Source organism: Haliotis rubra, unplaced genomic scaffold (assembly GCF_003918875.1).
Source record: "Haliotis rubra isolate DU_JTF1 unplaced genomic scaffold, ASM391887v1 Scf394, whole genome shotgun sequence".
NCBI classification, from domain to species: Eukaryota; Metazoa; Mollusca; class Gastropoda; order Lepetellida; family Haliotidae; genus Haliotis; species Haliotis rubra.
In genome coordinates this window covers 787,571-814,648 of record NW_025767073.1, presented here as the reverse complement: position 1 = coordinate 814,648, position 27,078 = coordinate 787,571, and the positions used below count along the sequence as shown (strand labels likewise).

The 27,078-nt window shown below is 38.2% G+C and overlaps 1 protein-coding gene across 4 annotated transcripts in view; it reads right to left on the bottom strand.

Annotated features, from left to right (window-relative positions):
- Nucleotides 1-2,028: 2,028 nt before the first annotated feature.
- The window catches only part of LOC124286858 (uncharacterized protein C1orf21 homolog), a 95,223-nt gene continuing 70,173 nt past the window's right edge, over nt 2,029-27,078 (bottom strand). For 3 of the 4 annotated variants that reach the window (XM_046723300.1, XM_046723302.1, XM_046723301.1), the window contains 5 exons: nt 20,953-21,147; nt 8,989-9,194; nt 7,906-7,967; nt 6,905-6,962; nt 2,029-6,437 (listed from right to left, as the gene is read on the bottom strand). In XM_046723300.1, coding sequence (XP_046579256.1) covers nt 6,399-6,437; nt 6,905-6,962; nt 7,906-7,967; nt 8,989-9,194; nt 20,953-21,091 — 504 coding nt within the window. In that variant the 5' untranslated portion in view covers nt 21,092-21,147 and the 3' untranslated portion in view covers nt 2,029-6,398. Of the gene's footprint in view, nt 6,438-6,904; nt 6,963-7,905; nt 7,968-8,988; nt 9,195-20,952; nt 21,148-22,940; nt 23,025-27,078 lie in introns of those variants that run through there. The other variant, XM_046723303.1, reaches the window with a different exon arrangement.

Sequence of the window (27,078 nt, the reverse complement as noted above, 5' to 3'; positions counted from 1 at the left end):
TTCTTGAATAAATAAAAACTTTTTTTTTGTAGAATTTGAAATGAGTGTTGTTGAAATAGCCCTGATACTTTGAGCAGAAGATGATCTGGGTGGCATTGAGAATCATAATCAGGTTTGTACTTGGAAAAAAAAAACGTTATACATTTCCGAATAAACCTTACTTTCTTAAGTTCCCATACTAATACTACCCTTCAATTGCTTACTTGTGACCCATTTGTGTAGGACAATGCTGTTGATCACAGGATTGTCTGATCCAGACTGCCGCCACATAGCCGAGTGCAACAATCAAGAAAACTTATGACATGATTTAGCACTTGCTGCTGCCGCCTGAACATGGAAAAACAAGATGTCCTATGGCTGCAATCGTCAGTCCCAGATGTATCAGTATTTAGCTTCTTTGATGGTCGACCTGGGTGTCAGAAGCTCTTAGCGCTAAGATAGTCGTAAGTGCCATACACTTACGAGTATCTTAGCGCTAAGAGAGCTTTGAAACTCTGGACTAAACTCTGGACTAATGGCTACAAAACAGGTGCACTCTCACAATAGATGTGTCGGAGAGTCCTATTTAAAAGTTCATTTTAACTTATGCTTGACAAAATATTTGGCTGTCACTGCAAGTTGAACTGTACGCACCATCTTAGTGTAAGACACCAAGTAGTTGGGAACTGACATTTGAAAAATCTTTTTCGATAATGGTAACTCGCGAGTTGTACATTTTTCTTATGTCACTGTCCAGAGAAGAGGATAAACATTTTTGTTCTTAGTAGAGGGTGCTTTTTAAGGTAGGGCACTTAATACAGAGAATATGGTATTTGCTCACTCAACCCTCAAATCCCATGGCTATATAAAAAATTAAAAGTACAGATATAGTAAATTTAGACAATAATATTGCACAAAACGGAAACCTGAAATTCTTCCAGGTGGTTCAATTCTATTAATGGGACACCATAAAACTCATAACATTACAAGACAATGAGCACATTTGGCTTCTTAGCAATACCCATAAGAGTTCCGGTGTCTCAACATTAAAGCAGTCGCAAAAAAAAAAAAAAAAATTATTGGGGTTACAAGCAGTTGTTGGGTAACATGCTCACATTTGTCATTTACAAACAAAAAAAGTTCAATAGTCAGAATCATTTGGCTAAAAATCCTGTTCTTGCATTAAGCAAATCAGCATAACCTGTTTTTTTCATATGTTGGCTAACTATTTCTGAGAGACCATGATTGTACAAAGTAAGAGTATGGACACTGTAATAAGCAGTCATGATCTATGAAACGACAAAGCCAGATATACATAAATTTTATAGCCAAAAATTCATGTCATAAGGCTTTAAAAAAACATTTGAAATGGAAAGGTTCTATAATAGGATTTGGAACAGAAATATTGTTACTGCTAAGGCAGCCTTCTGTGCAAGAAAAAACATTGAAATTTTGCAGATTACTTATGCTTACCACGTATATATAACACGTGTTCATAGACCAATGAAGAACAGCAACTGTGGTAATGGATCACATGACCAGAGGATCCCGATACTAGGGAATTACGATGTCTTATACCACAAGGCCTCTCAGTGCTGAGGGCACATTCATGTTCAAATGAAACGTAGGGTTAATCATAAAGCTCAAACAGAACTGGCCTTGATATGCTTGAAAGTAAACAGTTAAATAAGTAAACAAGCCTTACGTTACAGTATGGAAAGGGTTAACAATATCTCTGATCAGCCTCAGAGGGGTCAACAGATGTCATGTACATATGTCTGCAATCAACCATATAGGAAATATACAACAACAAACAGGACAATAAAATATCTGAATCACCAACAGAAACAACAAACATATTTATTACCGGATTTCACTCTTGGGACATTTGTAGGCTTCATTAATATACTCATGGAAACGAATAAGGGAACACATGAAAATACACGTGTTCCTTTATTCTTTTACACGTTTCTTCACAAGCTTTGTATTGCATTGTGGAGGAAATAAATAAAAGAACACTTGTACTTTCATGTATTCCCTTTTTTCGTTGTTTCCATGAGTATATCAAACTTGAATAAGTATAAAAATGCTCAAAGCAATTTTGAACAAATAATTACGCTTATTCTCTGACTATCCATTAGCAACTTGTATCCTGATCCAGCTAATCCCAGCCGGACTACAGCACACAGCCCTTGACAATAAAATATCTCCAGTTTTTGCAATAACTGCTTACAGAAATAGTAGACATTTCAAAATCATCCATTATGTATGACTCATGACTGCTGCAATTATTCAATGAATACTAATGAATACATGAAACCAGATGTCTGCAATTCCAAAGCATTTTAGCGTAGTTGTCAACACGATGCCCATGAGTAAGATACAAGTGTACAACAGTGTTGTAGCCAGATTGTAGATGAGGAATATAAACTTATGCAGGAGCTCTCTTGAATCACCCATCAACCCTACAACAGAAGTCGCACATGCCCAGATATATATTTGCACGTTCAACAGATACTAACCTTGTCATCTATGTACTAAAGTGTTATTCCTATTCCGCCATCTTGGTTAGTAACTAAGTCTCATCACATATCTGTATATGGACAATAATCGTTTATCAGTTACTGTGGCACAATACAGTGAAACCTATTCAGCTTGAACCATCAATACTCATCTTCAGACAATTTGGTGTATGCTAATTCTTGATCTATTAACCATTTCAGTAAGAATATCATGTTCAATGGCTAAGACACCATCAGTATACCATACTAAAGTTTTACTGCTCTGTGTTCAGTTTGCTTACATCCATAGATCAGATCTTCCAGCATTTGGAGGATTCACTGGTATCACAAGTTCACTTGTCTATCACATTAGATGATATATGGTGGCATTCATAAACCTGATTTCTTGTCACTATTAGGAAAAGGTTTCATCAAAATTGTCTGCCATGTTGTTTAAATATGCAAAAGGACTGTCCGGTTTGCTATCCCGGATGACATCATGCAACATGTCAATCGCTACCTACAATATCCATGTAGGACACAGAAACTGCAAACTTAATCTGAATGATACACATGCAGAGCTCCTTCCAGTGTTATTCCATTCCTACACTGTGTAAAACATTGGTCATGAGCTGCCACAGAGTATGACAGCTTTATGACATGCATAGACAATAAACACATTATATCCTGGTGTATTCCCACGTATCACTCTGCAGCATACTAATGGTCCAATGAATGAAGCTGTCTAGGTACATTGTATCAATACTTGTTTAATATCAGTTGATCCAGCAGAATACCAGTGCAATAGCATACCCAGCATGTCTATTACTCATTATGCAAAACAGTGAAAAACCTTTTTTTGGCACAAGTTCCTTATGTTGACTGAATTTGTTTTTTAAATAACACAGGACACATGTCAACAAAAGTAAATCAAAGCATGTGGTCACATGATTTTTTTCAGCCATAGAAATATTTATATATGCTTTTGAAAATAAGTAAAGGAACAAAGAATAACTGCAAATATTGCTTCAGTTCCAATAAATAATATCGATACTGAATTGAAATGTAACTTAATGACACTTCCTTTGATTATAAATAATTACCACATTGTTTAAAACTATTATGCTACAAAAAAGAACATATTACTGCTCATACAATAAAATATTATGCAGTACACTCCAAGTTGAGGACGTTTTACTTTTTCATTTGAAATACAACTCCTTTGGTTCTCAGGTGTTTCAATTTGAGTTCATGAAGTAATTTTCTATCAAGTTTGAACAATAAACATTTTCTGTCTGTTAAAATATACTGACAATATAAGTCAAGAATTGTACATGCAGGAGCAGAAATAAGTTCAAAAAGATGTTTTCTTCTATAACATACTTATTTTCATCTGTATTTTTGCTTAAAGAATTAAATAGTTCACAAATCAACCATGAACATAGTTCTGAAACTTTTGTCCTTGGCTAGAACATAAATATCCAGAAAATTTATTGAAAACATTGCTATGTTTTTTCCTGTCGATTGTGTGCATATTACTGGCAAACAAGGATAAGTTGGACCGGCACAGAGAACGCGTTTATGAGAAGTAGGCGGTGCGCGGCAATGAGCAAACCCATTTGGTTTGTGAAAAGTAGAGCAGATGTAGGCTTGTGCACGTGCATTGCATGACAATGAAATTGATTCCGCTCGCAACTGTCGAACTTGGTGTTTGCTGAGACAGGCCAAGCGTTTCACCCATCGCACTACATTTGGTCATGGACAACCTGGAGCCCCTTCGCTAACAATGGCAAGCGCCAGTGGGCGGCACTCATACATGCTAATACGGGTCAATTGCCAGGTCGGTGCTCAACTTATCCTTGTTTGCCAGTAACTTTCAAACTGGATACTTAAGTGCACGTCACATCACCTTTCAGTTATTCGAACAAGGAGATGTGCCTGAACATAGCACCCCAACCAACCCTCAACTTAAAGTCTATACTGTACTTGATTAGGCAAATAAAGGCTGTATATATGTAATAAAGGCTCCTTCAACACTATTAATGGTCTTGTTTACCCTAATTAAATCATCAGTTTGTGACTGTTTAACAAGCAACACGTAAGGGAAATGATAATGCACAGCTAACCTATAATGCTTGTGTGCACGGACAGATACAAACATCTCACCATACCAAACTGCTGTACCCAACAGGTGCTTCATAAAACAAACTAATATCAAAGGAGTTACCTCCCCCTGTGGCAATGGTTGATAAATAATATCACATATCAATATGGATAAAATAGCAATGGCATGAGACTCAACCAATGAAGATGTTGCTATCTAGTATATTCTATCAACCTTTAATTTTCTCTTTTTCACCCTTCAGTGGCTGTCAAATATATTTTGCAATAAATTTTAACAAAACACAACATTTATTTACTCATGTTTGAAGAATTTGTTCACTGGGTATACATCATTTTGCAATTTTCATCCAAACATCCAACATATTGTCAAATACCTCACTCAGAGAAGATATATTTGGGCAGGACTAAAACACAGGTTTGCTAAATGGCGGCAAACAACGACTTATTTATTTGCTGAATGTTTGGAGATAAGGTGCTTTTGTGTGTGTTTCAGCCTGATGTGTCACAATTTTAGTTTCACGTTAAGGTTTTGTAAATAATGTCAAAATTCATCAATGAAAAACATTGTTTGTCACAAGCTAATTGGTAGAAGAAATCCCCTTTCCAAGATTCACAAAAACCCAATCTAATTAAGTTGCTGTTACTGACAATTTTTATGGCTACTCTACAGACAATTCAGGCTTGGACAAAACCAGCAACCATATGTTTTTTTCTACTTTTATCAGGAAAAAAACCTCGTTTCTGATATATTGTGTTCGTGTATGGTTTACATCTTAATATTTCAGTTCTGTTATGGTACCCTATTATCTGGACATGTTTTAAGATCATAAACACTTTCCAGTTTAGACCAAAAAAACCCCAACAATATTGCATTTGTTGCTTTGTCATTCTTATTTAAAATATTCATTGAGTATCAAGTTATCATAAACTATTTTCCAAAGATCAATAACCTTACACAAGTACCAAGGCTGGTCACCAAGGCTGGTCAGGTACAGAGTTACATCTAACAATAAATATTTAGAAAAGCAAATTCATAATTATTACTCCAGTCCCACAGCTGACTGTGGGAAAACAGTAAGCTTGGAATCTTCTACATGAATTACCAGAATTCTATATACCTTTTGATTAAGCCCTTGTATACATAACATGAACATTGTTTTCAGTAATGCAAACAGTCTAAATGAAATGATAGCATATTCACTACAAGAGTTCCACAAAAAATATTCTTGCAGAACTATTCTACCGAATTAAAGGATAATAAACAAATGTATGGATTAATATCACAGGAACAGTGGCCTCAAATCTTAGATCGGACACTTGTACATTTGTTTCCATCCATAATCCTGAGAAATCTTGATGACAATCTTGCAGCACATTCAAGCCGATTCTTCCATCCTGTTGAGTCAGTGTGAGTAATCAAGGAATAAGAACATGTGGTTAAGAGACACTGTCCATGGAAACATGAGAAGAGTCTGAGCATATGGTGGAGAACCACACTTGTCGAGGAGATGCAACAGTGTAACACAGCTGTAACAATGTTGAACCACTTCTGTAACATTGTTTTACCAGGTCAGTCTCATAATATCTGAATAACAATGTTGTACTTCTAACATAACATTGTTGAAACACTTCTGTAACATTGTTGTACCATGGCTGTCAAAACAGTATCTGATGTAACAATGTTGATTTTAAACTGAAACATTGTTGTACCATGGCTGTCAAACAATGTTGCATGTGGGATAGCTGGCAGGATGGGAGAGTCCATTACTCAATGAGATGGGTGGAGGGTTGAGGTCAGTCTTCAGAGGATTCCTCCACATAGTAGTCTCTTCCCTGTGGACAAAATGTTGAAATCTTGTCATGAGTAAATGAACCAGGATTAATGACAATCAGAATATGAATTCAGTCATGGTCACTGGCTTCAGGTGAGCAGAGACACCAAGAGGATATTGGTCATAACTCACAACAGCATTTGCACAAGAATATCAATCAGAACAAATCAAGAATTTGTGAAACCCATGATCAGCAAATCCTGTAACTACAGAGGGGGCATAACTCTATATAATGACTTGCGGAATCTAAGGGCACTGTGCATACAATTATATCTTCATAATTGGACCATTGTTTCAATATCTGAATGAGGTTTCCGGGCCACATTCTACCATAGAGCTCAGAACACACACATTATTTACACATATGTGTTAAGCATGGAAAATCCTGTTTTAGTTTCCATTGTAGCTTAACTATATTGGATAAGATGAAGCAAAAAGGTATTGACAAAGCAGTCATTTCTTACTTACTTGTTCTATTTTTTCATCCAGCATTTTGAAAAATTCTATTTGACTAGTTGTAAGATTTCTGAAAAAAGGAAAAGGAAAAGGTAACAATAAAAAAACCTGATAAAACAGTCCACAAATGAACTAGGTTTACCGTATTTACCATACTGAAAGCCCATTCTAAAATCATCCACCAACAATCTGCCACACCAATCTGTATGTAATCTGTATAACACAAAGTTTAAGATGGCCTGTATTTTTGTTTGGTTTTGGACACATTACTTCGAAAAATAAACATCAACTGATAATCGCTACACTGACTGACTGAGTTTGGTCTTATGCCGCTTACAGCAATATTCCAGCAACATCACGGCAGGGGACACCAGAAATGGGCTTCACACATTGTGCCCATGTCGGGATTCGAACCCGGGTCTTCGGCGTGACGAGCCAACGCTTTAACCATTAGGCTACCCCACCGCCCCGATAATTGCTACATACTTGCACGGTAACAGTTATGTTTGAACTTAATTTGCTCACTAGTAGGGAATCTCTGGAAGCAAATAAAATTCTTGCACATTAAATATGTTCCCCATGTTGAGTCAGTTATTATGGAAAATGCAGTAGAAAGAATTAAACAAAAAAATATTTTTAATGAATGGTAGTGACACTGCTAATATTTGGTTAATACAATATATACTTTATATATACCATATACACATATTATACATACTATATCCTTACGCTTTGCACAAAAATGAAACAACATACTTCATTAACTACAACAATGGTGTGAAGGGTTACGACGTTTCGAAGTATATTCTTACTCCATCAGGTGAATGAAACAATTAGGAACAGACAGCTATATAAGAAAAAAAAAGTTGACATCCACAAAATTCTTGCATTTATGTGTATCAGTTCTAAATGCCACTCACAGACTCTGCAACAGTGCTCTTCACAAACATGCCCATCACTGATATTTTCTTCTATTCATTGTAAACGACAATGCAGACATCAGCAATACTTACTGCACATTTTGAGGATTGCCTGGTGCCGGCCTGTCCTTGAAGGATGTCCGTGTTCGACTCTCCTAAAACAAACCAAACAAATGGTTCATGGTCTGTTTACTAGAAACGTGATGGAACATGGACACAGTTTGTACATGTATCTCGGCAGATTACAGCGTCTTATCTTTCCCTCACACTGTTAGTTTAACTGATTCAAGTTCATGATATATGATCTGGTTTAGTATATAATATATCAGTAAGATACGGGGTCGGGTGGTCAGGCTTGCTCACTTGACACATGTCATCGGTTCCAAATTGCGTAGATCGATGCTCATGCTTCTGATCACTGAATTGTCTGATCCAGACTGCGAAATTGGGTTTAACGTCGTTTTGTGAATATTTCGGCTCATATGATGACGTGGATGCGTGTGTATGTGTATGTGCGGCTGCTTGTACTAGCCCAGACTTAAGCTGGTTTTATAGTGCTAGCCCACTGAGATACCATGCTGCAGTGAGCATGAATACCCCACTCAGACACATTATACTGACTCCGAGCTGACCAGTTCATCGATGACACACATCGTTAAACACTGATTGTGCAAACCAGTATATCGATGACACACATCGTTAAACACTGATTGTGCAAACCAGTTCATCGATGACACACATCGTTAAACACTGATTGTGCAAACCAGTATATCGATGACACACATGGTTAAACACTGTTTGTGCAAACCAGTTCATGAGAGACGTATAGTAGTATAGCAATGTTAAATACGGTATAAATATGGGAGGCAATTAGCCCTATAAACATCATCGTCAGTGAGATCCATGCTCCTTGTTGTACCCATTAATACCGAGCGCCAGGCAGGGACCAACAAGTACCATCTGTTAACGTCTTTTGGTATGACGCGGTCGGGGAATCGAACCCGTGACCTTCCGCTCTCCGGGCGGACGCTCTAACCACTACACCACGGAGGCGGTATTTCAGTTTCCTGTAAAATTTGACAGGTTTTGCTAAATATAGAGCAAATTACAGGCAATTAGGGCAAATGTAGGGTAAAATGTCAAAATATCAGGCTTTTTTTTTCAACCCTGTCTTACCATAAACTTGTCACTTTTATGACTGTCTTGCACATCTCGTGTATTTGAAACATTCACGGTTCCATTATTTACAAAGTTTGTGTTTGCTGATTTGAGGGGGGATAACGTCAACTTTTCTTCTTGTTTCCTCGCCGCCCTCTCTCTCTTGCTGCCTCCATTCTTGACCGTGTTTGTACGAATAGGGTCTTCATTCTCCTTCTTGTCGCCTGCAACAAGGAACAAACATTGGGGAAATATAACAAACACTTGATTTCGTTAAAATGCTGGGGAGGTCGCCCAAAACACACCTTCAACACACCACCTGATTCAGAGTTGTGATGTCTACATATTCCCCTGGTTATACCATCACACCCTGGAAGGTTCATTTGTGCTATTATGTATTGGGTCTGTTTCCAAGTGTGGTATAAACATACTTCACAATGTTACTGTCATTTGCTTCTGTTTTATAGCATAGTGTCAACATACTTCACAATGTAGTTATTTGCTTCTGTTTTATAGCATAGTGTCAACATACTTCACAATGTTACTGTAATTTGCTTCTGTTTTATAGCATCCTATATGTCCTGCCATCCTATATGTCCTGCCATCCTATATGTCCTGTCATCCAATATGTCCTGTCATCCAATATGTCCTGTCATCCAATATGTCATCTTCTGTCATCCTGTATGTCCTGTCATCCAATAATGTCATGTCAACCCTATATGTCCTGTGTTTTATAGCATATGTCATGTCATCCAATATGTCCAATATGCTTCTGTCATATAATATGTCCTGTCATCCTATATGTCCTGTCATCCTATATGTCCTGTCATCCAATATGTCCTACTCGCCCTATATGTTTTATAGTCATCCTATAGTGTCAACATATCCAATATGTCTATGCCCTGCCATGTATATGTTGCTTCATGTTTTATAGCATAGTGTCAACATACTTATGTCAATGTCCTGTCATTCCTGTTCTGTTTTATAGCATAGTGTCAACATCTTCCTAATATGTCCTTCATCCTGTTTTATAGCATATGTCAACATCTTCACAATATGTCCTCATTTGCTCCTATTTTATCCTGTCATACTTCATAATGTCCATTTGCTTCTGTTTTATAGCATAGTGTCAACATACTCCAATATGTTACTGTCATGTTCCTTTCATCCTATATGTCCATTATCCATATTCATTTGCTTCTGTTTTATAGCATAGTGTCAACATACTTCACAATGTTACTGTCATTTGCTTCTGTTTTATAGCATAGTGTCAACATACTTCACAATGTAGTCATTTGCTTCTGTTTTATAGCATAGTGTCAACATACTTCACAATGTTACTCATTTGCTTCTGTTTTATAGCATACTGTCAACATACTTCACAATGTTACTGTCATTTGCTTCTGTTTTATAGCATAGTGTCAACATACTTCACAATGTTACTGTCATTTGCTTCTGTTTTATAGCATAGTGTCAACATACTTCACAATGTAGTCATTTGCTTCTGTTTTATAGCATACTGTCAACATACTTCACAATGTTACTGTCATTTGCTTCTGTTTTATAGCATAGTGTCAACATACTTCACAATGTTACTGTCATTTGCTTCTGTTTTATAGCATAGTGTCAACATACTTCACAATGTTACTGTTATTTGCTTCTGTTTTATAGCATAGTGTCAACATACTTCACAATGTAGTCATTTGCTTCTGTTTTATAGCATAGTGTCAACATACTTCACAATGTTACTGTCATTTGCTTCTGTTTTATAGCATAGTGTCAACATACTTCACAATGTTACTGTCATTTGCTTCTGTTTTATAGCATAGTGTCAACATACTTCACAATGTTACTGTCATTTGCTTCTGTTTTATAGCATAGTGTCAACATACTTCACAATGTTACTGTCATTTGCATCTGTTTTATAGCATAGTGTCAACATACTTCACAATGTTACTGTCATTAGTGCTTCTGTTTTATAGCATAGTGTCAACATACTTCACAATGTTACTGTCATGTGCACTTTTTTATAGCATTGTGTTAACATAATCACAATGTTAGGTTGTAGATATTTCTGAAATCCAAGAGGATTAGTATTATGCTGATCCACACTGGAGTCATCCTGGGATTTGAGCTGGTGAAGTATTGCAACAATGTGTATTCGAAACAGGACATATAGGATGACAGGACATATTGGAGGACATATTGGATGACAGGACATATTGGATAACAGGACATATAGGATGACAGGACATATAGGATGACAGGACATATTGGATGACAGGACATATAGGATGACAGGACATATAGGATGACAGGACATATAGGATGACAGGACATATAGGATGACATGACATATAGGACGACAGGACATATTGGATGACAGGACATATTGGATGACAGGACATATTGGATGACAGGACATATTGGATGACAGGACATGCATGTCAAGTGTCTGACAACCCTGTAAACATCATGATAAAATACCTGTGTCCAGTATTTGACACTACATTGCATTTGACTATCCAACAAATACATCACAAAATGTCTGTATTTTGTCATTACCCAACAAATAAAATGAGCGAGCAAGTGAGTTTAGTTTTACGCCACAATCAGCAATATTCCAACTATATGGCGGCGGTCTCAGTAAATAATCGAGTCTGGACCAGACAATCCAGTGATCAACACCATGAGCATCAATCTACGCAATTGGGATACGATGACATGTGTCAACCAAGTCAGCGAGCCTGACCAACCCGATCCCGTTAGTCGCCTCTTGCGACAAGAATGGTTACTGAAGATCAATTCTGACTTGGATCTTAATAGGTCTCCAACAAATATAATCACAAGATGTCTGTATTTTGTCATTACCCAACAAATAAGATGAGTGAGTGAGTGAGTTTAGTTTTAAGCCGAGTTTAGTTTCATGGCGGGCATTCTCTTCCCACAGATTTGTCATATTTTAGCAATATTCCAGCAATATCAAACACGAATTATCTCGGGGACATTAGAAATAGGCTTTACATATTGTACCCATGTGGGGAATCGAACCCACAAAGGCGTCTCCTTGTCCGTGTGACGAGGGCCAACACTTTAACCACTAGGACATCCCACCGCCACCAACAAATAAGACAAGATATCTGTACACAAAGTCGGACACTATCCTGAAACGCTCACACCTGATTTAAGCCATTTATTGTCTAAGATATGACAGGAGTAACTCTGAATTGGCTAGCTAAGATAGTCGTAAACAGTGACTGCCATACATTAACATACTTCCTACTATCTTAGCGCTGAGAGAGCTTCGAAAATCTAGGCCCAGGACAAGGAATGTGCGCACAATGTCTGTCACAACTCAAACAAATGACCAGATATTTGCACACAATGTCTGTCACAACTCAAACAAAATGACCAGATATTTGCGCACAATGTCTGTCACAACTCAAACAAAATGACCAGATATTTGCACACAATGTCTGTCACAACTCAAACAAAATGACCAGATATTTGCACACAATGTCTGTCACAACTCAAACAAAATGACCAGATATTTGCACACAATGTCTGTCACAACTCAAACAAAATGACCAGATATTTGCACAATGTCTGTCACAACTCAAACAAATGACCAGATATCTGCACACAATGTCTGTCACAACTCAAACAAAATGACCAGATATTTGCACACAATGTCTGTCACAACTCAAACAAAATGACCAGATATTTGCACACAATGTCTGTCACAACTCAAACAAAATGACCAGATATTTGCACACAATGTCTGACAACAAACAAAATGACCAGATATTTGCACACAATGTCTGTCACAACTCAAAAAATGACCAGATATTTGCACACAATGTCTGTCACAACTCAAACAAAATGACCAGATATTTGCACACAATGTCTGTCACAACTCAAACAAAATGACCAGATATTTGCACACAATGTCTGTCACAACTCAAACAAAATGACCAGATATTTGCACACAATGTCTGTCACAACTCAAACAAAATGACCAGATATTTGCACACAATGTCTGTCACAATCACAAAAACAACTCAAACAAAATGACCAGATATTTGCACACAATGTCTGTCACAACTCAAACAAAATGACCAGATATTTGCACACAATGTCTGTCACAACTCAAACAATATGACCAGATATCTGCACACAATGTTTGTCACAACTCCAACAAAATGACCAGATATTTGCACACAATGTCTGTCACAACTCCAACAAAATGACCAGATACATGTATTTGCACACAATGTTTGACTCAAAATACGAGTTTAGTGGACAACATGCCAGCTTTAACAACAATTTCACTTGGACTGAAGTTTAAAGACGAGAGTACTCTGATTGAGTTTAGTTTTACGCAGCTTTTGGCAATAGGCTTCACACATTGTACCCATGTGGGGAATCGAACCGGGTCTTCGGCATGACTAGCGAACGCTTTAACCACTAGGCTACCCCACCGCCCCTTAAAGACTCAGAACTGCAAGCATTCTGATACAACATAAGTGCTGCCACAAATTAACGATGCATCGCGTTAACACAAAACATAATTCACTGGCAAAATTTATCCACAATTACTACCCATTCCTTTCAACTCACTGGTTCTTGTCTAATCAAACATTATTGGATTACAAAATCTACTAATAATTCTGAGTCATTCATTATCCGAAAATATTAAAATCCTTTTCACAAATAACACCATATGTTTCGAATGAAGAACATAATCACACTTCAAACGTCTAACATCAAAGACATCACACTCAGTAAAGGACAAAATAAAAAGATTTAAAAATCCCTAAAATCTATACTGTAGAATGAAGACAACGGTTTCTCCCATGAACGTCTTCAGATGCCAGCTAACTTACCTTCACATATGCATCCTAATAACTGCAACATCCCAATACCTGATTCCAACAAATATTATCCTGCATCAATTGATTCTGTTATGCTGAGAATAGCCCCACACTGGGTTATACAGTCTTGTCTGGGTCATTGTAATGCCTGGTCTGTGCCCACAGAATTGTGGAGAATATTGAAATGATTTGCATCTAGAGCCTGTACACTGCTTAGGGCATAAAGCCTGATGATACGATGTATATCGCCTGGCTGTTTCAACATCAAAGGGCCTTTCTAACCACGGACCATAATTACTCCAGTAATATGAACACAAGTTTTTTCTGATGTTGTTCGGAGGATAAGAAAAATTAGCACCTGTATGGATGGGTCTAAGTACTGACAATGACACAATTCAACTGCACTGGAGTTGAATTAAAAGTAAATCAAGTCAAGTTCAATCAGCCTGGTAATACAAAAAGCTTGTCAGTTGTTATATTGAAAGGTTCCAATTTGAATTCCAAATTCAGAGTTTCCAATGAAATAATCTGAAATTCAACATATACAACTCAAAATTAGTTTAGGACCATTCATGACATTCATGTCCTGAAAACCCATACCACATTTAGTTTCCCTATAATGGTTTCTGAGAAAATCTGTCCCCATCATCTTGGACGGACAGACGGAGCTCAAACCTGTATCCCCCACACTGAATGGCGGGGGATAATAATAATAATTTGGCAAAACAAATGCAATCTTTATTTGCACAAGACAGGAACCATGGTGAATACCGTATGTGCTGTCTCTGAAAGGAGAAGTATACTACTTAACAAATAATAAGAACCAACACATTCATCTTGAAAGGTGTGATTCTTAACAAACATTGAGTAGTATATAAGAAAGTAGTTTAGCTTGTTGGTGTACTCAGTCAACGCTGGTTCCTTCCAAGGCATCAATGTTATATTTTGATCATATAAATATTGCTGAGATTGTATTATCTGTTCACCAATTCACACATGATTGCTTTCATATTATTATACATAACATAAATAAATATACTTGAGGTGAGGTGAGGTGAAATTGGGTTTAACGTCGTGCTTGAGAATATTTCGCTCATATGACGATGTGCATGTGTGTGTATGTGTATGTGCAGCTGCTTGTACTAGCCCAGACTTAAGCTGGTTTTATAGTGCTAGCCCACTGAGATACCATGCCGCAGTGAAGCATGAATACCCCACTCAGACACAGTATACTGACTCCGAGCCGACCAGTCCTTGTTGTACCCATTAATGCCGAGCGCCAGGCAGGGACCAACAAGTACCATATTTTAACGTCTTTTGGTATGATGCGGTCGGGGATCGAACCCGCGACCTTCCGGTCTCCGGGCGGACGCTCTAACCACTACACCACAGAGGCGGCCAAATATACTTGAAAACCTCAAAACATAAATACACTAAATAATATAATTAAATAAATTTTAAAAACTTATACATGGTTAAAGGCATAAATACACTCAACACTTTTAATGACAAAACACTTAACTAGGGAGTAGGCAACATGCTATATTTCGCCATCATATGCTGACAGCAATAAATGCTTCTTGTGATGAAAAAGGAATACATACATACTACTTTCCACATGACTTGTAAATTAAAATCTGTAGCTGCATTTACTTATCCACATGATGTTATAGAACAGATGAGACACTGACGCCGCCATGTTTTGGCCAGTCGTGAGATATGGTCGCAGAGAAAGGAGCATGGATATGCTCTCTCGATGTTTGGATAGTGTGTCACAGATTCTTGTACAAAAAAAAGTATTATCACACTGTCTGCAGACGTTTTCTCATCAAAATGTTTTCAAAACAAGCCAAATAATACAAGCAAGGCTCGCTAATACCCCTGACCGTGTCTCCCAGTGTTATCTGAACAACAATAAAATGATTATTCTTGACAAAAATACAAAATCTGTATGCAATCTTGCACTGCAAATTACCTATAAACAAAGAAGCAATTTCCCAAATCTGAAAACAATGCATGAAAATATTGTAAATTTACTGATGGAACAAATTTGACATGGACTTTTCCCTAAGTTCAAGAGATGTAATCTATGGCAATTCTTGACAAATTAAAATATCAAAATCAAACTTTGTACTGCAACTCTCCTATAGATATGGAGGGTGATCCCAAAATTTGAAAATCTATTCAAGTGTGTTCAAGAGATTGTCTGAAAAAAATTCCCTTGTGTTCTTCTAAATTCAAGTTACCGGTAAGTAAATTGATGAAACTCTTTCAGAAATTAAAAAATCTGAGCCAAACTTTGCACTGTACCTCCTCTTAGGACAAAGAGCTGTTTTCCAAGTTTGGAAACATTTTGCATGCTTAATACCAATACTTTTCAAGTTATTGGTTGAACAAACCATTCCATGTTCAAATATATAAACTGCTGTAATTTCTGACAAGGTAACAAATATCACGATCAAAATTTACACTGCATGTCTGCTTTAGACAAAGAAGTCAAATTTGAAAACAAACAAACAGTTTTCAAACATAACTGTTGGACAGATAGACGGAATTACGTGGTATAACTATGTAAAATGGTTGGGGCATAAAAATTGAAAATATATGGAATAACAAGGATGTGGAGTACACCGACAAAAGTGCTGTGTTATACAACAATTTGACTTTTGATTTGACAAAATGATTTACCCCTTTTAAACTGAGCCTATCTGGATTATGCAAAAATTGAAAACATGCAGTGTTAGGAGTGAGTATAGTTTTATGCCACTTTTAGCAATATTCCAGCAATATCACGGCAGGTGACACCAGAAATGGGCTTCACACATTGTACCCATGTGAGGAATCAAACCCGGGTCTTCTGAGTGACGAGCGAATGCTTTAACCACTAGGCAACCTGTTAAGATGAGAGGGTGATTTGACTTTAAACATTCTTGTGATTAACAGCCAGCTGGGGCTGCATAATTACAGGAGTGTTCAGAAGAGTGTTCACATAGATCCAATTACTGCAGAAACTATAATGCAGTACTTCGAGCATACATCCCATGTGGAATGATGGGTTTTGCATGTGACTAATATCTTTTCGGAAGAATGACAATTTGGAATATTTAATTCTGACAAGTGTTGATTTTCTAATTAATATTTATATATTTCTGATGTACCATATCGTTGCATGAAAACTCATGATGCACCTCCAGCATATTGCATAATGATGATTTTTTTCACAACTGACAAACATTGTCATTATAAAAAAAAAGAAAATTGGAATACTTAGTCCTGTCAAATGTTGTTTTTCTAATTAAGGCCAGACCAATTTTATTTCTTGTTTTACAGATTTTTGTCCTCAGAAAGCTTAAAAGCAGGAGGGAAATTTAAATTTTAAAAAGAAATCACCAGTCAAAGCAAAAAATCCACATGAGTTTCCATGTTAACTCTTTTGGTTTGTTTATATCAACTAAAAATATGTTGAGTGAGTGAGTTTAGGTATTTCACATACTGATTTCAAAATTTTTTGTACTTCATTATACTTATTCATTAACATTAGGGATTAAATAACATGGTCTGGCCTAATATGTTTTATTTCTGAGTTCTTGTTGCAGAAACTGAACAGGCACCCAAGGCAAAATGGTGAAGGAACGTTGTTTTAGACCCTGGATCACGTGACTGACAGAATTGGTCAACTTGTTGATAGTGACTGAGTAAGTGCCAGTCAAAAATAATTTGTACCCATGAGAACAGAACCCGATTTGAAGCTAAACAAGCAAACACTTTTAGGGCTAGACTAGCTTACTGCCCCAAGACAAGTGGAGATGATAACAGCTTGAATTAGCCAAATCTGTTCAACTAGCTTTTCATCATATCTGCATGACTGAGTGAATGTAGTTATAAGCTGGTTTAGCAATATTCCAGCAATATCACGGAGGGGACACCAGAAATGGGTTTCACACATTGTACCCATATGGGGAATCGAATCTGAGTCTTTGGCATGACCAGCGAGCGCTTTAACCACTAGGCTACCCCATCGCCCCCATATCTGTATGAAAAACCATGTCGGCAAGACTAAGGATCTAGTCCTCAGGAACTTCCCTCAGATCTTCCAGTGCACTTAAGAAGCGCAACAAAATATTCACAGAGAGGTCATGCAGTCCCCACAGCAGGTCTAACCAAGGTGAATCAATGGCCACTTCATCACATCGACACTTTGATTTCCGCGAGATAAAAATACACAGGACACCTCTCATAAATATCCTCCTGATTCTTAACACCGACAAACTCAAATATACTCCTCAGATAAAACACTTCAATTTGATTATAATGGTCGGTGTGTATCGATCTCAAACAAGAAGGCACCTCCTAGCACGTTCAAACAATTTCGTTTCCCGAAGAACAAGCTTTTTCTGAAACACGTGATTGCATCATCCTTGTCAGTTTCTTCTGTGGCTCAAAGAAAGCAGTGATCTTCCATGTTTCATCAGCTCTTTTGTTGATCAGGATTTCGCAGAAAAGATTGAGTTGGCTGGGTCCATGAGTGTTAAGGGAATCACAAAATTTGAATCAATTTGCATTTGTGCATTTCTACTAGGAACACCTTTGTTCAATGAATTCAGGATTTCTCAATTGCAGTACATGCTTGAGGTGATTCTGCCCAAGAGCCAAATGAGCTACACTGAATGTGGATGAATCAGGATGTTTAAATGCTCGAGGGTGTCTTCTCATTCCGCGGAATCAGCCTCAGTTTGGGTTTTGCTCCAACCTGATACCATGATATATATACATCAGTCTCTCCCAGTTTCTCTTGGTCTCTGTGTCTGTCAGTCGGTCTCTCCACACACTGACGAACACAGAAACATACCCACAAAGACACAGACAACCAGACACTGACAACCAGACACTGATGCAGGCACCAACACCCTCATATTTGATAGTTTAATCTCCACGACAACTTTGTAGATCGATCTCTAAACCAGTGTTTGTCCTTAACCCTGAAAAGCTGCAGGCTCTAAGGACCTATAACCATAAAAAGTTGTGGGTCCTGATCGGAATGATCAGGCCTTACATTTTAATTGGACTGACTGGCTGAATTTGGTTTTAAGCCGCTTTTAGCAGTATTCCAGCAATATCACTGCGGGGGACTTTAATTGGACTGACTGACGGAGTTTGGTTTTACGCTGCTTTTAGCAATATTCCAGCAACATCACGGCGGGGGACACCAGAAATGGGTTTCACACATTGTACCCATGTGGGGATTCGAACCCGGGTCTTCGGCGTAACGAGCCAACGCTTTAACCACTAGGCTACCCCACCGCCCACTTTAATTGGAAATAATACTCTAAGTTTTTGGGATGGAAAAGCTGTCAGCCATAAGGACCTGCAGAAAACAAAAGCTGTAGGTCCAAGTGGTTTTGAGTCAGCTCCATACTCGAGCATTATATATATCTTTCAGTTTCTCTCTGACTTTTTCACTCTCTAGATACTGATGAACACAGACACAAAAACCACAGTCACAGTCACAGACATACAGACAGAAACATCACCACCCAGGCACACCAAAAAGACACAGATGCCAACACAGCATGAGCATCGATCTGCGCCAATTGGGAACCGATGACATGTAATGTCAACCAAGTCAGCGAAACTGACCACCTGATCCCGTTAGTCGCCTCTTACGACAAGATAGTCGCCTTTTTATGGCAAGCACATGGGTTGCTGAAGACCTATTCTACCCCGGATCTTCACGGGTCAGATGCCAACACAGACACAAAAACTGACACAGACACCTTCATATTTGATGGTTTAATCTCCACGACCAACTTTGTAGATCGATCTCCACACTCGAGCATGAACAGAACTGAATGGGCCATTACTGTCCCAGCAATTATGAAAAGCAAGATATCACGGTGAAACTATGAGCCACAAAAATGGCAAGGGAATAAATCTTGGTTATTTTTAGATTAAATAGAACTACAAATCCCATGTCTAGTCAGAAGAAATCAATAAACTGCTGCAAATACAATTGGAAGAAAGGTTTTTGTCTTTCTTCGAAGATGCAAACATTTGCAGGGAAGGCTACATTTGAACACTCAAAAAATACCCCCTAGATTTTGGTGAATGAATGAATGTGGGAGTCATATACTACTTATGACAGCATACGTGCGTAACATTGGCAGAAAACCTGAATCGACCTAGAGCTTTGAGCCATTCCGCCAGGAAAATTACACGTGAAAGCAAAAGTGTGCATTCAAATAAAATTTTCTGCTCCCAATACAACCTAAACTGCTTGTCCAAGACAAGCTTTTGCATTCAAGTTACCATCATACCTAATAAGATACGGGACGGTGGGGTAGCCTAGTGGTTAAAGCGTTTGCTCGTCATGCCGAAGATCCGGGTTTGATTCCCCACATGGGTACAATGTGTGAAACCCATTTCTGGTGTCCCCCGCCATGATATTGCTGGAATATTGCTAAAAGCGACGTAAAACTTAACTCACTCACTCACTATAATAATGTACTGATTTGTTGCTGGCATATCTCAAAAACAGCCACTGCCAAAGGACTATTGTTTTGGACGGACAATTCGTTCAATGAATATATGTAATTTCCAGTTGATTTTGATCTTTTTTTTTTTTAAATATGCTGCAAAGGGAGATAACTCAACTGCTGCTACAACTTGAATATAATTGGAGCTTTGGCTATAGTGAGTGAGCATGGTTTTACGCCACTTTAACAATATTCCAGCAATGCATAGCAGGGACACCAGAAACGGGTTTCACACGCTGAACCCGGGTCTTTGGCGTGAAGAGAGAACATTTAACCACTAGGCTGCCCATCCACCCCTGCTATGGTTATATTAGTGATGCATCAAGTTTGTGACAACTCCCAACAATATAATTAAGGGGATCCCATCAATAATGTTTGGACCAGTGGGAACTGAACCAGCTGTATCCATGGTATGATAAATGCATTATACACTACTGTTGCTTAAGTAGTCAGTAGTGAGCAAACAGTCCCAGAACAGATGTGATTCCATGGCCACAATAAACTAACCACATTGTCTTCTGTGACAAAACATACAAGAATCAGGTATTAAAAATTAAAATAAAATTAAAACATACCTATTTTATTGCTCTTGTCTGTCTTTGCGAGTAGTTTCTGCGCTTGTTTTACTTCTCGGTCGGCGGAGTCATCGGAGCTGTTTTTGGAGCTATGCTTACTCCTTCCGTAGCCCATGGTAGGCTCGGGTAGCAACCACATGGAGGCGGCAGTGGCACCCCCTGGTGGCAGCAGACACAGTCTTACTAATCAACAGTCTGAAAAACAAATTTGAACAATTCATTATGCTCAAAACAATGTCATATTTCGTCAGGCACTATTTGGAGACATACATTAAGTTTCTGTAACATTTTGTTCAGTATTAACATAAGGAATGGGGAGTCCAGGTAAGGTAAGAATTCCACTAAAATGTATAAAGTCAAGTGTTGTAGATGATATATACTCATGGAAACAAATAAGGGAACACATTAAAGTACAAGTGTTCCTTTATTTATTTCCAGAATTTCACCCACAGTGCAATACATTCCTTGTGAAGAAACCTGGAAAAGAATAAAGGAACACTTGTACTTTCATGTGTTCCCTAATTCGTTTCCATGAGTATATTTACTCTTATACTTGGTCATTTTAATTCACAGTGTGCAAAGTGATACAAAACATACCAGTTATACCTGATGTCAATATTCAATCACCTGTCTATCTGAGTTACACCTGTGCTTATGTTCGATTACAGGTATTCCTGTAACTGATGTTATACATGCTGCAGATGCTCAATCTACCTGAGATGACTCAGATCTACCTGAGACTGATGTAAAACCTGATGTTTATGTTCGATAACATGTCTGCGTCAAACTAACATTACATCTGATCCCTATGTTCAGTCAGAGACCGAGATGTGTCTCATACTAACAGGTAAAATATTATCAGCACATATGCCATTAAAATGTTAGATAATCCTTGCAGCAAATGTACAGTGGACTCTGGCAATACCGGCCTCTGTAAACACCGGCACTCTGTCTACATCGGCACAAAGTTTCAGTCCCGGCAGAAATGCACATAATTATCATTTAGAAACATCTGTAAACATCGGCATCTGTCTATTCAGGATATCGGCATTGTTTTTCAGTCCCAACGAACAAGTTGTTATGAAAACGAATCTGTAAAAACCGGCACATGAAAGACGGCGTAACCCTTTGATGTAATTAGGTCCAAATGATGTTAATCAGTGAGTGGTACGCACCACTTACATAGAGTAATTAATACATGTAGTGGGCAGTTTGACTGTAAAAACAAGCAAGTGTTTACATGTTGTTGATTCGAGGGTATTGACTCCAGAGATTATTCAGGAACGGGAAGTGTCAATCAGTGTCTTGTTAATTAGTGAGTGGTACGTGTCACTTACATGGGCAGTTTGACTGTAAAAACCAGCAAGAGTTTAGTTGATTCGAGGGTATTTAAGGTAAAATCGTATAATGTCAACAGTGTAATAGTCAGTATCGCCAAAATGTCTCGGCCGGCAAAACGTGCAAGATGTGAGTTGACCCGCCTAAACCGGCATTCTGTCAAAACCGGCATTTTTATTTGGTCCCGAGTGATGCCGGTATTGACAGAGTACACTGTAGTTAGTTCTGGGTTCATATCATCATGACAGTAAAGGCAACCTACTATAATCTCGAGTTGGCCTGATAAGAGGTCGTCATGACCTTAAAGCATGTGAGGTAGTATATATACAATATACCCACAGATACCTGGGCTATACATACTGAAGACATAGGAATGACAGTGAGCAATAAATGCCACAGTCAACAATAAAACAGCAATAACATGACAGCCATGACATAATCCCATGTGGTTCAGACAAACAACATTGTTCATATCTGAGCACTTATCTGCACTGTCAGGGGAGGCATCCTATCAATAAAGTCATACATTGTAGGTAGCCATCTTCATATGATTGTCTTATGACAGATGATGGGTACAAGGTTCCAATCAGTGGTAAATACAGTATTGTAGGGTGTACTAGTATAAGTAAATATACACCAATAAATCTCACAGTATTCCATGGACCTCATGGCACATCAGCCTCCATATTACATAGCTGTCCTGTTTATCACTGACACTCAAACAGATGTAGAGATAATTCACCGGTACAAAGTGATATGTCAGGATGCACATGATAACAAGGAAGTAAACTGTTTGTTTGTTGTTGTTTAATGCTGCACAGAGCAATATTCAAGTTATATGATGGCAGTATGTAAATAATCAAGTCTGGACCAGACAATCCAGTGACTGACATGAGCTTTTAGCCACACAGTTGAGATTGATGACATGGATCAACTAAAATCGACCAAATCAACCAGTCTTAGAATTTGATGCTGTCAAATGTCTCTTACTGGCTAAAGCATAGATTTGGGAGTACCAAACTTCATACCAGTAATCATTTTATGTTAATCACTGAGCATTGATTAACTAGCCATTACCTTAGGTGAGTAAGTGAGTAGGTTGGGTTTTACACTGCTTTTAGCAATATTCCAGCAATATCATGGTGAGGGACACCAGAAATGGGCTTCACACATTGTACCCATGTGGGGAATGAAGCCCGGGTCTTTGGCGTGACGAACGAGCGCTTTAACCACTCGGCTACCCAGCCGCCCATTACCTTAGGTGAGCAACTGATAGAATATCAACAGTTTAAAATATGACATTACTATTATCTTCCACATCTATACACAGTTTAGTATCATTGATTTTTTTTAACCCAGACCCAGGCAACTGAAAGACTCCTTGTGTAAGACTGACTGAGTTTGGTTTTACGCCGCGTTTAGCAATATTCCAGCAACATCACGGCGGGGGACACCAGAAATGGGCTTCACACATTGTACCCATGTCTTCGGCGTGACGAGCCAACTCTTTAACCATTAGGCTACCCCACCGGCCCCCTTGTGTAAGATTTGAAAGAAGCCATACTTTTATCACATGAAATTTGAAAATCAACATACAAACAACATATAACATGTGAGCAAGGCTCACTAATATCCTTGACCGTGACTCTTAAATTCAGCTGAAGACAATTAATAATGACTATTCTTGACAAAAATATAAGATTTGTAACAGACCTTCCACTGCACCTTTCTTTTAAAGAAAGAATCCATTATTCAAATCTGAAAACAATCCATTAAATGATTGTCAAGTTATTGCTTGAACAATTTGATGTGGGAAATTTCTCGAGATCAAAAGATGTAATTTGTGATAATAATCAACAAATTAAAATTTAAAAAAATAAATAAAACAAAAATAAAAATATTTGGGCAATGGCTTCTATGCATATATTAAAGGAGCCTTGCCACACAATCCATTCAGTCACATTCAGTTCCAGTCCGAAATTCCAAACCAGAGACAGCATTACAGCGTCAGAATGGTGTGTCTTGGTCCGTGTAAAATGAATGTAAATCCAACAGAAGATCTGATTCGAAGATCAGGATTTCCCATAATTCAATTTGAACTGAGAGCTTGATATCAGTGCCTACCATCGTGTAGTATCCTAAAGACGAACAGTGGAGTCGGAAAGATTGTCTGATGTTGGAAACCTTTGTGAAGATTCCATAATCGCCTTTAATGAAGTTCTTGAGTACCTCATTAAGGCTTAAGCTCTGTCTTGTGCATGAGATATCTGTTTGGCTAATGCATTCAGTTAATGCATTCAGTTTCTTAAGTTGTCATTACGTGAGACTAATAGCCCTGCCTCACACAATCACCCACTATCATACTGAAAATTGTGTTAGATTCATTATAACCTGCTGACAGGGTACAATGTGTGAAGCCCATTTCTGGTGTCCCCCGCCATGATATTGCTGAAATATTGCCAAAAGCAGCATAAAACTAAACTCACTCAATCACATTTGGGGTAATATATTTTAGTAAAGAACAAATTCTGGTAATTCTTGGGGTTGAGTTCAAACTGGGATTCGATTTACACTCTCTGATGTGAACACCAAATAACCAGCACACAAAGTCAGCGATCTAACCCACTCAGCCACTGAAGAGTGAGTGAGTGAGTTTAGTTTTATGCCGTATTTAGCAATATTCCATCAACATCACGGCGGGAGACACCAGAAGTGTCTTTCACACATTGTACCCATGTGGTGAATCGAGCCCAGGTCTTCGGCGTGATGAGCAAATGCTTTAACCACTAGGCTACCCCCGCTACCCCCACTGACTACCAATGGTTGATTTTCATTTTTGTGAAAGCATCACTTATGGAACATTTTAAATGATTGCTGGTGTTCCGATGCCTCAGACAAGATGGCACTCAACCCCAAAAGTACTAGAATTTTACTAACGAAGTTTACTTACAAATATAACGGATGCTAGTCATTTGACCACTTTCTAAATGTCATTGCGTAGACACAGACTGAAACTGAGGAACAGAGCATCAATTTATCATGTAAATGATGTTCCCTAAACCGGATGATCTTCTCACACTTCCCACTTCTACAATCCATTAAGCTCAGCAGAACAGGCCTGGCTGAACACATTGTTTCCAACCATGATAACACTTCAGAAGCTTTTTCCAATTTAGAGCTTTAGTTTTCACGATACATTACTTAAAAATTATACATTACGAGCTTAATCAAAGGCTTGCAAGGTCATGTATTTCCAATAAATGTCGAAACATCATTGACACCGGAAGGAGTTGATTCCAGCATCTCAGTATTGCAGATCTCTGTCTACACAAGACCAAACTTTTGGCGCCACACAAGTCCAGCTTGGACAGATTCTGCAGTATTTATATCATTACCATACTTCTTGTGCCTAGCGTGCACTTGGGTATAATACTCACACTCCAATCTTGGATGCAAGTTTTGAAGAAACTCTTATTTCATGTAATGCGAATTGTCAAAAACATTGTCATTAATTTCAGGTCAAGAAACTGGAGGTAACAAACATGTCAATGAAAATATGAAACCTGCAGTTAAACCTCACTGAGTATGATGATTTACCATTTCAGTTATACAACACCCAATCATACAATAAGGAGATTAATAAAACACCAGAACACTACACAGTTATGAGACACTGTCACAATATTAAGGATTTATCTTGCACTCTATTTCCACTCCGCACAGGGGCATGCTTAAAGAACAAAATAAATATTGCCCTGGTCAATGGATCAGGGTGTTCTCAATTATGATTCTCAGCTTCCGAGGGAGTATACAACCCAAGCAGCCTCCGAGGAACAAGAAGGTTGATATTCACATTACCATCCCCATCCTTTACCACCCAATGACCAAGGTTGTTTAACTTCCCCTGATCTGTAACCTACACTGAACACAGGACCACATACCTTAGAATATCTAATTATACAATACAACTACAGAAAGGATCCACCACAATCCTCGACCAATACTTCTGACACTGCGCAATTTATCAATTTATCACATGGGGTATAACAGTGATATTGACCAGGCATGATTATATGGTCATCTGCGAGTGACCTATCAAAATCCTGCGATCATTGATCGAAGGGCAACAACTGGCCTAATTGCTTCGCCACAAAGGTACAATTACTCTTCAATCAAGGCAATGGACTGGTGAAATTACCTTCTTGTAGAGAAAATTGCTAACTGACTTAATCGGCCTTTAAGATTGGGTATGTATTGTTTATTATATGTGTATGGGAAATCTTACAGGGGTCAATCCAGCTTTTATTGACTTCAGGCTGGGATCTGCAATCAGAGGACAAAACAAACTGGCATCAAGACATCAATAAGTGAATAAGCTATGGTGCCAGGGGGGATTTCGTTTCACGCTGCTGTCAATTATATTAAGCTTACATAATATCATGCCTGCTTGTAATTAGGTATAGGCCTGGCTTACCACTGGTTGATATCATCTGGGGATGATGGCATATCGATCTGGTCAGTCACCAGATCCTCATTTCAATCAGCTTTTTCAACAAGAATTGGGTATACAGGAGCATATTCAGAACCTGTATCACGAGGTATTCAAGATCTACATGGGTGATACAAAACCTATACAGGTTTAAAACACATACATCGGGTGTAGACAACCAAATGGAGAGTACTGGGCCTTCATGGAGTATATTGAACCTAGATGGGTGATACAGAGCCTGCAAAGGCGTACGGAACCTACATTGGGTGTACACAACCAAGATAGGAGTACTGGGCCTT